Raw genomic sequence first — 12,654 nt, 5'->3', positions numbered from 1 at the left:
GCATTCTAGCCAGACAAAGAGCCTATGGCCCTCCCCTGTACATGCCACCTGTGTGTGTTAGATATGGGCAGAGGAAGTCTCAGGTCCTCTCACCATCATGACTTTGGAGTTTATGAAACAAACAACATGTTTTCAAGAGCTTCCCTTCATTTTCCCCTGTATTCATTGTCTGCTTGCACTTTTAATGGCATGGCTCCTTCCTAACTGGCTTTTTCCACCTTCTCCTCCATAACCAGGACAACTTACACAAATGAAACCTTTAGGATTTTGAAGCAACAAATAGCTGACACAGTGCCTGAAGCACAACATGAGCAATGAGATCATCATAATGTAGAGCAACACAACACAGCATTCAACTCTTGTCTGCCTTTCATAGGGAGGCCTCTGAACAAGAGAAATCCCTGCACCTTCTGGGACTGAATCCCAAACCAACAGACCAGAAACTAGTGTGAGAGAGTCTGTAGCATCCTTTTAGAGGAAGCTTTTCTGATGGTGGTAACTTGATAAATCATCCCACTGCCAAGAATTCTAGACCTTTCCCATGGAGCAGGCAGATAGTGACTTGGCAGATCAGCATGCTGCAAAAGGATATCCTAAAGCAACCAGGAGCTCCATTGCTAAGGCAGCCTCAGGCCTGTGCATCTCTAGTGCCTGCCAGAGCAAAGTGGCCAGGATGCATTGCAGCAACTTCACAGAAAGAACAGCTAGCAGTGGGGTGGAAGTCTCCAATGAAACAGTTCACATGGAGCAGGACAGTGCATTCAAACTAGCTCACTGGACACCACAGGAAGCTTGATTCTCTGGATTTGATAATAACAGTACCAAGAGTAACATCAAAGCCTCTATCACCAGTAGCTACACACAACTTCTCTTCTTAAACACCTTCCTTTTTGGGAAGGAGGTAGGTGGAACAAGACAAAGGGAAAGATTTCATCTCTGTTACCAAGTCTATCAGTATTAGCATAAAGCTTGCTCACACAAGAGCTTGAAACATTGGGCAAAAGAGGTTGAGATCATTCCTCTGAGGCAATGCAAAACAGACACCTGCCCCAAAAAGAACAGAACTCTTCACAAAGAGGATTTCCAGATGCAGAAATGATCTCTCACATCTGACACTACAGGAAATTTTGCAGAAGAGGATGTGAAGAAGTTTTTTCTGCCCCTTTCTTGAAACCCAAAATGCAGAGCATTTGGATGGAACACAGCGATCAGTTAGGTGGACAATACAACAGCAAGCATAAGTGAGTGAAAAACAGAACTTTCTCAGACTGGACAGGGACATCAGAGCGTTAGCCAAAGGAAAAAAAAACTACACAAACACAAAGCAAAAAGCTTAAAGCAAACTCAGAAAACAGAACATTGAATTGTAACAAAGAAATAACATCAAAGAGTATCAAAAGAGTCATAAGTAATCAAAGATGTGTGGGATGGTTTGTTCTACCACATGGTGACAGCATGAAAGGGAAAGAGCATGAAGCTAGAAGTCAATCATGTCTGAACATGAAGGTTATTGAAGGAGTTTTATTACCATGTTGCCAGAACAAAATAAGGTGAGGTCTTGTTAAGAGGAAATAGCTGATACAAGTTATGCAATTAAGAAAAATATTACATCTTATAGCTGTTTAGAATTTTTTGGATCCCTGGAAAGAGCAGTGTCTGGGGCACTCTATCAAGACATCATATAGTTTGCCCTTTGTATTTCTCAGACGTTGCTCAGAAAACAGTTACAACAGAAGGGACAGAAACTTGCCTAACATGAAGCTTTTTCAAATCATTTCATTCATTATTCAAAAAAGGTTTCCAGAACTTTTTTCTAGTTTTTTTTTTTGGGGGGGGGGGATGCTTTCAGCCTAGCAAAATTTCAATTGCTTAAAATAAAGACCAAAAGGTTTTTCAAAGGCTGGGCCAGTTACCTGTTTTGAAAAATACATGTATCAGATGTATACATTTGGAAAGTTGGAGGTTTTTAAAGGAAGAGACAACAACCTAAAGGAGTTTTATCTCTGTCTTACCTCTTCTCCTGCATTGGGAAGTTTATTGTTATTTAACTTCACTTTCATACTGCTTCCTCCTGCTACAGAGCCCAAAATACTGTACCAGGAAACCTTTGAAGAAAATGAGAAGAAAATTAATTGATAGAAAATAGGGGGTTTTTCCAACATTTGCCTGATGTAGAATGCACTCATTTTGTGGGGAAAAAAAAAAAAGTCTGTGGAAAAAAAACAAACCAAACCAAACCATGTAGAGTTCCATGTAGAGTTGAATAGTCCAACTGCATTGGAAACAGGAATTAACTGATGTAGCTGGAGAACTAGATATACAATGGCAAAAAACAGTTGAATCCCCATTATCCCCTATCCTGAGCTACTCTATCCCTAAAGCTATCCCAAAGCACAAACTCTGTAGGTCTTCCTGTAGATTTCAAGTCATCGGGATCCAGTATATGAGCCCTACAATGGTATCCCTCTAAAGCTGACATCAGGTTCTGATTCAGCAGACTGCCTGAGGGCAGACTCTTAAAAAGAGGCAACAGAAGTGCAAATGTGAAGGGAGGAAGTTTTGTTTTCTAAACAAGCCATGTTCTTAGCTTCTGTTGGAACCACTATTTTCTCAGTGCCATTGAGGTGCTGATAATCTCATTGGGCATCTCAGCTACAGGTTTCAGTATCTTTGTCCAAGGAAGAATCATAGAATCAGTCAGGGTTGGAAGGGACCACAAGGATCATCCAGTTCCAACCCCCCTGCCATGCCCAGGGACACCTCACACTACATCAGGCTGGCCAGAGCCTCATCCAGCCTGGCCTTAAACACCTCCAGGGACAGGGCCTCAACCACCTCCCTGCACAACCCATTCCAGGCTCTCACCACTCTCATGGGGAAGAACTTCTTCCTTACATCCAGTCTGAATCTCCCCACTTCCAGCTTTATTCCATTCCCCCCACTCCTGTCACTACCTGATAGCCTAAAAAGTCCCTCCCCAGCTGTCTTGTCACCCCCTGCAGATACTGGAAGGCCACAAGAAGGTCACCTCAGAGCCTTCTCTTCTCCAGACTGAACAGCCCCAACTCTCTCAGTCTCTCCTCATAGGAGAGGTGCTCCAGCCCTCTGCTCATCCTGGTGGCCCTTCTCTGGACACCTTCCACCATGTCCATATCCCTCTTGTAATAGGGGCTCCAGAACTGGACAAATGATTCCTGGGTCAGTACTCAGTCATGTGTGCAGTGAGATCAAACATGGAAACTAATTTTGATTTCACCTCTGTAGAACTGGGGGAGATGGCTTTCAGGAAGTTGTGCATCTGATTAAGTTTTCTTGTATTAAACTCCTTCCACTAAAAAACCTGCACTAAGTCTATTTGCTTTCAGTAGACATTTAAGAAGACCTGAGGTTTGGCAGGTGAGGTCACTTTTCAACATCTCAAGTTCTCTATGGCTTTTATGTTCATTTTCCTCCTAACAGACATGATTTTCTTGTAATGAATCCTGCTTGTTTTTCAGAAGGAGATATTGAAACAGAAGAGATTGTTTTCAGCAAACGAACAACTTCCAGATCAGGAAATTGTAGAGCTGCTTTGATTTTGAGTACAAGAGCTCTAGACGCATAATTAAATCCTAAATATCCATTTCCAGTGAATAAGTTCTTGATAAAAAAAAAAAATACCTTTTATGTCTGCACAACAGCCATCTGTATCTTTAGAGGAAAAAAAAATAACTATTCTAGAAGATCCTGGCTCACATAAGAATAATAATCACATTGCACCATCTAGTGACCCAGTGCGTTACAGTCTCTCTCCTGTATTGAACAAAATGAAGTAAAATAAGCAGATGAACTACTGGACTTTAAAGAACTTTATTTTGGGGTGTGGGGGTGTGTTCTTTTTTTCTGTTCATTAGAGATAAAAAGGAAGAACTGTTCCCTAGTTAATGTCTTTGAAACTTACTAATGAAACTGCAAGTTATAAAGCAGCTGCTCACAGACACAGTATTACAGTACAGTAGAGGTTGGAAGGGACCTCCAGAGATCATCAAGTCTAACCACCCTGCCCAAAGCAGGCTCACATAGGGCAGGTCACACAGGAACAAATCCAGGTGGGTTTGGAATGTGTCCAGAGGAGAGCCCACAACCTCTCTGGGCAGCCTGCTCCAGTGCTCCATCACCCTCACTGTAAAGAAGTGCTGAGGTCAAATCTTCTATTCTTACAGAAGGTTGGACCTGATGATCTTAAAGGTCCTTCCCAACCTTAATGATTCTCTGATTACCACTATTAGCAAGATTTGGGTTTCTGTTGGTTTCCTGTCTCATCACATGATGAAACAGCCAGGCATCCCTTCAGACAGTAACTAGCAGTACTTTAGCTCCTAAGAGATAGAACAAGCTTTCAACAAATGGAATAAGTGTTCTGCAACAGAAACACCATGGAATATGATGAAGAAAGTCTCATGCAAACTTTAAGATGAAAATAGTGAGTCACAGAGCAAGGGGAAAAGGAATCATTAAGCCAGAAGAGCATAAACTTCTCAAGAACAGCAGAGAAAACTGTGCTAGCATAACACTGTTGAAACAACTTTTGCTCTCTTGTGTATTGTTTTGTTATTTCTTATGCAGTCATCATCAAAAAAAAACATTACCTGAATGTCTGAAAAGAATGGGGCTGGTTTAAAAGTCATGGAGCAATGTGATCTAGAAAGCAACAGAGGAGGAGGAGGAGTCTTCCTTTTTTCCTTGTTGTTGATAGCTTCTCTGTAACTCTGATACAGTGTTTTTTGCTCAGCTTCAACTTGCTCAATTAAAGTCAGTGCTTCCTAGGATTTAAGACAAAAGAGAAAAAAAAACCCAAAACTATTAAAGCATCTCAGACAGACTTAACTTATAAATGGGTTTCAAAATGGTCTAACAAAAATTCACTGCAATGGAGATGACTTTCATAGATTTCCATAGCATCTTCCATTGTAAATCAAGATGGATGGCACTTTGTTGCAAGTCTTACATATGCAGATTAGTTTCACAGAATACAATAAAGAGAATGCAGGGTTGCACACAAAGAGAGTCAGTGCTGAGGCATAGCCAATTTTGGAAGAACCTATGACAAAAGGAGAGTGATCACAATAATGTTGATTAGCAATTAGTGTCAACCAGTGATTAGCACCAAGAAGAAACAAAACCAAAATACCAGAGAGAGATGGAGAGCTAATCTGTGGAATTTCTGAAGGAGTCATGGAAGCTTCAATCCATTCCCCTCTCACCCTGTCACAACAAGCCCCTGCAAAAAGTCCCTCCCCAGCTTTCTTGTAGAGACTTTTCTTGTAGCTTTCATTCCCCTCTTCTCCTGAGGACATACTTTTTATTAGTGCAAGGATGGAATTGCTCTCAGGTTGGATAAAGATGTTGTTGTGACTGAGAGTGGCACTACCTGACCTGTTCTTCATTAATTGTGGAACTTGGAAGATAAACATGGCAGTGTGGCAGAAGGAGAAAGAGTAATCTTATGGATGAGGAAGCCAAATGTCACTATAAACCTCCACATTTTATCCTTACTTCTGCCACAGACTTGCCCTGTAATAAAACACATTTTATCCCTGCCTGTGCCATAGGCTTGTTCTGTGGTATTAGCTTGATCATATTGATTCAGTTTTCCAGCTAGCCAACAGGAATTACCAGTGTACCCAGGTCTGTAAAGACAGGCAAGGAGACATGTTACATAAAGACATTTTATGCCCCACCAATGAGAAGGCAATTTTCCTGGGCAGATGCTGGTACAAAACTCACTAGAAAGACTCATTGATTTAAACAAAGAAACAAACTTCAGAATGAGCCCATGAAGACTCTTTCTTCAGCCTCAATAAATTCCAAAATCTCCAATTTCTACATTTAATAAGAATAAAAATAAAGTCCATGTCAGCAGCAGCAGCCAAGGTAATCCAAGACAGACCTTGGAAAAAGAAAGGTGTTGAAGGTTGCAATGGGGAGAAGGAAACCTGCATGACATTTTGGCAAGGCATAGGTTCATCGTTTCAGTCTAGTTGAGTAAGTGTAGAAAGAAAGATCACATCTTCTGTCAGCTCTCCTGCAATCCGCATGTGTGCACACAACTTGGTGATGTGCTCTTTTGTGGTGGTTTGAAACTGTCTTTTTAATTTTTCCTTACAAAGTTCAGAACAGAGAGTTGCAGAAGCGAGAGATGGAGAAGGAGAATCCAGTCAATTTGCAGAGGTAAAAGCTGTCCAGCTAGCTCTTAACGTAGCTGAACGTGAGAGATGGCCAAAGCTTTATCTCTACACCGACTCGTGGATGGTAGCCAGTGCCTTGTGGGGTTGGCTGAAAGACTGGAAGAAGAATGGCTGGAAGAGGAAAGGAAAGCCAATCTGGGCTGCAGATCTGTGGCAAGACATTGCTGCTCGCATTGAGAGAATCCCAGTGAAAGTGAGACACATCGATGCTCACATTCCTAAGAGCAAAGCTACAGAGGAACAACAACACAACCATCAGGCAGATCTAGCTGCAAGAGTTTCCTAGGTGGATACAAACTCTGATCCTGATCCTGATCTTGACTGGAAACACCGAGGTGAGCTGTTCTTAGCCCGGTGGGCCCATGACTCGTCAGGACATCAAGGCAGAGATGCAACCTACCGATGGGCTCGTGACAGATCCATTGACATTTCCATGGATGCTATCACACAAGTCATCCATGACTGTGACACCTGTGCTGCTATTAAGCAGGCAAAGCGGATCAAGCCCTTGTGGTACGGTGACCGATGGTCCAAGTACAAGTATGGTGAAGCCTGGCAGATTGACTACATCACTCTACCTCGTTCTCCATCTGGTAAGCAGTATGTGCTGACTATGGTAGAGGCAAGCACTGGATGGCTGGAAACTTATCCAGTTCCTCATGCAACTGCACGTAACACCATTCTTGGTCTGGAAAGACAAATCCTGTGGAGACACGGAACTCCAGAGAGGATTGAGTCAGACAATGGAACTCATTTCAAGAACAATCTTGTAAAAAACTGGGCCAAAGAGCACGGCATCGAGTGGATATTCCACATTCCCTACTATGCACCAGCTGCAGGGAAGATCGAACGCTACAACGGTTTGCTGAAAACCACTCTCAAAGCCATGGGGGGTGAATCTTTGAAAAACTGGGAGAAACATTTAGCACAAGCAACCTGGTTGGTGAATAGTAGAGGTTCAGTGAATCGAGCTGGACCTGCCCAATCAGATTTGTTGCAAAAGGAAGAAGGTGATAGAGTTCCTGTTATCAGAGAAAAGAATCTGTTAGGCAAAACTGTTTGGGTATTTTCTCCTTCTGGAGAGGCCAAACCTGTCCAAGGGGTGGTTTCTGCTGAAGGTCCTGGTCACACCTATTGGGTAATGCAAGAAAATGGTGAAATTCAGTGTATTCCACAAAGAAATCTAACTTTGGCTGAGAGAGGTTAAATTCAGAGTGTTGCGCAGACACAGCATCGCGCCCAAGAGGAGAGTCCATGAGATCTATGGTGCACGAACCCTGAGAGCCCTGAGTCACCTGAGAGTCCCTGTTCCTTCCTTCGCTCCATCTGCGAGGAAACAAGCTGTTTGCTGTTTTTCCTGTGATTTGACTCTTTTGAATCATCTACATCTGAGATAGCCGGAATGGACTATGGTCTTTATTCACCTAGTGTTGTAGATATTATTTTAGATTAGATAAATGATAGTAGCAGCCAACGGAATTGTTTAGAAGGGGTGGACTGTGATGGTTTGAAACTGTCTTTTTAATTTTTCCTTGCAAAGTTCAGAACAAAGTGAAAGAATGTAAATAAGTCACTATTGGGTGTAAGAAAGCAAAATAACGATTGTTCTAAACACTTCCATTGGATAGATAGAAATGTTTAAGAACTATTACCCAAAACAAAGTGGGCACTCTGCACATTCTGCGTTCTGCAGTGGGGGCAGTTGCTGGGCTGTCTGGCTGCTGTTTCTTCTTCTCTTCTGGCTGAAGATAACACGTACTGACCTTGGCAGCTAAGTTAACAACTTTCTGATTAACAAACTCTGCTTCTCTGTCCAGGGGGGTCTGGGGAGAAGCTCCTGGGAGAGAGAGAGGCCCCTTTGGGAGGGTCCCCTTGCGGGGAAGCAAAGGGAGATCAGTTGTGCTTTTCTGTTGATTGTATATATTTGTGAATGTTGTGAATTTTGTATATTTGTACATATTCATTGCATTTCATCGTAGATTTTAGACTCTGCTTGTAAATACAGTCTTCATTTGCTTCCAGACTGAGCTAGCCTGGTTATTGTTGGTGGGGGGGGAATTTCAGCTCACACCGACACATCTTTCCATGGCTTAAGTCACTTCATTCTTTCAGAATAATGAAAATTCTCAGGGGCAATTTAACATCTGTTAAAAACGTCAAAAGTCCCTCAAGTTCCTTCCATTTTCTGCCTTTTGCAAGAAGAAGTATTCCAGAACATGAAAAACTGTGATAAGGACAAAGAACTTCTACCCTTTCTAGTTTTCTTTTATTACCTTCAGCAGCTGCCTTTGGGAAGCAGTGGTTAAGTCTTCAGGGTACTTCTGTGCAGCCTTCTGCATCAAAAAGACTGCTCTGGAGAGTTTGTTCTTCTTGATTTTTCTCATGATAAATCCCTCTGTAAAAGAGCAGTAGTAAATTTTAAGCCAAAAGAGCAGTAATAAATTGTTATACTTCTAAAATGTTGATTACCAAGCCTTACCTGTCAAATAAGGGGAATCTTTGACATTCACATGAGACTTGCCAGACTTAGGGCACGTGTTTTCCTTTTGAGCACCTATATGGGAAGGAAATCCTGGGTTATTTATTCTGATAGTGATATTGAGAGAAAAGCTCTGCTCCAGCTCATGTTCTTTTATTTCACTAAGATCACAGGAAGAAGGACCTTGCTTTTTCACAGGGTTGCATATGGAATCATAGAATCAACAAGGTTGGAAAAGACCTCAGAGATCATCAAGTCCATCACTCAACACCTCAGGACTAACTAAACCATGGCACCAAGTTCCATATCCAATCCTTTTTTGAACACCTCCAGGGAGGGTGACTCCACCACCTCCCTGGGCAGCACATTCCATGCCCAATTACTCTTTCTGTGAGGAACTTTCTCCTCACCTAACCCTAAACCTCCCCTGGTGCAGCTTGAGACTGTGTCCTCTTGTTCTGGTGCTGGTTGCCTGGGAGAAGAGCCCAACCCCCACCTGGCTACAACCTCCCTTCAGGTAGTTGTAGACAGCAATGAGGTCTGCCCTGAGCCTCCTCTTCTCCAAGCTAAACACCCCCAGCTCCCTCAGCCTCTCCTCACAGGGCTGTGCTCCAGACCTCTCCCCAGCCTTGTTGCCCTTCTCTGGACATGTTCAAGTATCTCAATGTGCTTCTTAAACTGAGGAGCCCAGAACTGGACACAACATTCACGGTATGACCTAACCAGAGCTGAGCACACAGGGCAGAATGACTTCCCTGCTCCTGCTGGCCACACTATTCCTGATGCAGGCCAGGATGCCATTGGCCTTCTTGGCCACCTGGGCACACTGCTGGCAAATACAATATAATACAAGCCTTTAATTTATTAACAAAGCCAAACAAACTAACCACAAACAAGCAAAAAAAAAAAAAAAAAAACCAAAACCACCAAGCAAACAAAATGCACCAGGAATAGGAGACCAAGCAAAGCTTTTTCAGCAGGCGTTTGACAAGAATGGAATAACTGCTGACTGGGAAGAGATAAGGACAACTTCAGTAGAGTTGTCAAGGAGTAGAAATTCAGGTTACAAACAGCAGTGAATAAAATACTCAAGTCATTCTCTAGAGAAAAAAATTATATTGCAGGGAAGAAAAAAATCTGCAGAGCATCCCTCAAGTCTCCCCCACTGGCACTGTTACAGTTAATATTGTAACCGAAATCCCACAACAAACTGCCTAGGAACCAAATCCAGTAGCTCTTAGCAAAGTTGAACTCCCATTGATTGAGCAGAGGTGTGGTAAATCTGAATTCTGTAGATTCAGTGCATTACTTCTCTCTGCATGTGGCATACACACTGCCCTCACATCAGCTCCTCTTGAGAAGGAAGAGGAGCTCCTTTATTTCTTGGCATTACAAAATGCATTACTAAAGGACTCAAATTTTCTTCTAGAGTCTTCATAACTTGATTAATCACCACAAGTACGGTCAGACATTGGAATCATCTCTCAAGAGAAGTGGTGGATTGCCCTACATTGGTCAGTTTTAAGACTCAGCTTGACAGGGTGCTGGGTCATTTCATTTCAACTGCACTATCATGTAGAAAGGCTGGACCAGATGATCCTTGGGGTCCCTTCCAACCTGATATTCTATGATTTAGTTTTACTGAAACCTACCTTGTGTCACTTTAAGAAGTTTCACAGCTACTCGATGTTGGGCTTGAATGAGCTCCAAGTGTAAATCCATTGCAAACCCATTGTCTGTCTCTGTCTTATCATCACCACATCCCAAACCAGAGTTCCAATTCTGATCATTTGAGTCTACCTAATGAACAGGAAGTAACAATTAAGCCAACAGAGACTTTTATTAGGATGTTGAAGAACACTGACATTTGCTGTGTCTGTGCAATATGCAGTCACTCGAGAAAGCATGGAGTAAAGGAGAGTGACTAGACAGAGAAAGCATGGATAATGGACAAAGAAAACTAGACAAATCAGTGGGAAAATGTCAAACTGATTAAAAAAACCCACCCTGGCTTATTGTGTTACCAGTGCACAAACCAAAGATCACATTGGTATAGAATAAGATTTAGAAAATCTGAACTCCTCTCAATAGTAAGAAAATCATTTTCATAGTAAACTATTCAAAGCTATAATTGTGAATAGGATTTCTGCTTTTATTTCACAGGAGAATGCATAAATTATAATTATTTCCAAATGAAAAGACCAAAGAGAACCTAAGAGAGTTTATGATGGAAAGAGAAAAGCACTGTTTCTACTACACAGAGATTTTTTTTCCCTATTCTCTTCTTACATGGGGCAGGAAGAGGAAGTGCTGGTGGACAACAAGTTATCCATGGGACAGCAATGTGCCCTTGTGGCCAAGAGGGCCAATGGTATCCTGGGGTGCTTTCAGAGGAGTGTGCACAGCAGACCAAGGGAGGTTCTCCTCCCCCTCTACTCTGCCCTAATGAGACTTCACCTGAAATATTGCATCCAGTTCTGGGCTCCTCAGTTCAAGAGGGACAGGGATCTGCTGGAGAGAGTCCAATGAAGGGCTACAGGGATGCTGAAGGGGCTGGAGCACTGCCCTATGGTGAGAGGCTGAGAGACCAGGGGCTGGTTAGTCTGGAGAAGACTGAGAGGGGATTTAATCAATGTCTGTAAGTATCTGAAGGCTGGGGGTCAAGAGGGAGGGGACAGGCTCTGTGCAGTTGCACCCTGGAACAGGACAAGGGGCAATGGATAGAAACTCCAGCACAGGAGGTTCCACCTCAACATGAGGGTCCCAGAGCACTGGAACAGGCTGCCCAGAGAGGTTGTGGAGTCTCTTTCTCTGGAGACTATCCAGACCCATCTGAATGTGTTCCTGTGTGACCTGTGCTGGATTCTGTGGTCCTGCTCTGGCAGGGGGTTGGTCCCTTCCAACCCCTGACATCCTGTGATCCTGGGCATTTGATAGTGCTAAGATTTCTAAGTCTAAGGAAAACAGGAGTTTTGTATTACCATTATTTAAAGATTTTATAACAGTTCAGCTTTTTGTAGACTTTACCTTTGTACAGCAGCTGTCAAATGCTGACTTCTCCCCTGGCAGAAGGGTCATTAAGCAAGATGTGTTCATTACATTAATTGCTCTTTCCAGGCTCTCATAAGCAATTTGCAATTGTTCTGGAGGACTTTTCTGAAATGCAAATGCAGAGACCCCCATTTTATTAGAACCATTTTATTCAAAACCATCACAGGGACTATCAAAAACAAAGTGCTGTTGTTTGTAGGTGTTGCAGGTTCACCTCTGTCAAATAATCTTCACTCTGCTCCCCATGCTTTCATAGAACAAATGCTTTAAATGTCAAGTCATCTTCATTAAACAAGGACTGATTTTATTTAGCTCTCAAAAAAACGATTTACTAACTCAAAGAGTTCACTTAGAGCAGGATGGAGCTGAACTCTTGTAGAATTAAGTTGACAGAGCCTTCTCCACAAGCAGTTTTCTTTAAGCTCCATAAGAAGTTGTTAAGAAAACACAGATATTTTTTTTTTCTGAAAAGACCATATTGAAGAAGAATGCCACTGAGTTAAAGCCTCTCCACAGTGTGAGCACTGCCAAAATTGCTGAATCCACAGACTCAGGTATGTCTTTTCTTCTCAATGAAGTAGTTTTGACCTATTTGACTGTTCCATCTAATACACATGGCCCTTACAAAAACAAAGGAGTGAAAAACACAACTCGACGTTCCTGTGGCAGCCACTCCTCTGAGGGCAGCTGCCAGACTCTGTGCAGAGCACAGGATTCCTTAACTGACCAACTGCACACTGCCAAAAACAAAACAAGAACATGCCATGGGTGCCAAGAACAACATCCTCACATTGGCACCCTTGGATTGGAACATGCTGCAGAAGCCACCTCCTTGGCATGCTGGCACCACTTAGTGGGAAAAGATTCTAGCTGATAGATGTGGTTGGGTTTTACCAG

At 42.6% G+C, this 12,654-nt stretch overlaps 1 protein-coding gene across 1 annotated transcript in view; it reads right to left on the bottom strand.

Moving 5' to 3' along the window:
* The window catches only part of CFAP54 (cilia and flagella associated protein 54), a 112,904-nt gene that overhangs the window by 71,676 nt on the left and 28,574 nt on the right, over positions 1 to 12,654 (bottom strand). The window contains 6 exon segments of the mRNA XM_054386770.1: positions 2,013 to 2,105; positions 4,629 to 4,802; positions 8,501 to 8,622; positions 8,707 to 8,781; positions 10,359 to 10,506; positions 11,734 to 11,862. Of these exon segments, the coding sequence (XP_054242745.1) occupies positions 2,013 to 2,105; positions 4,629 to 4,802; positions 8,501 to 8,622; positions 8,707 to 8,781; positions 10,359 to 10,506; positions 11,734 to 11,862 (741 nt within the window).

This window comes from Indicator indicator, chromosome 14 (genome assembly GCF_027791375.1).
Source record: "Indicator indicator isolate 239-I01 chromosome 14, UM_Iind_1.1, whole genome shotgun sequence".
NCBI classification, from domain to species: Eukaryota; Metazoa; Chordata; class Aves; order Piciformes; family Indicatoridae; genus Indicator; species Indicator indicator.
Note: the sequence above shows the minus strand (reverse complement) of the source record. Positions and strands in the feature narration are given on the sequence as shown.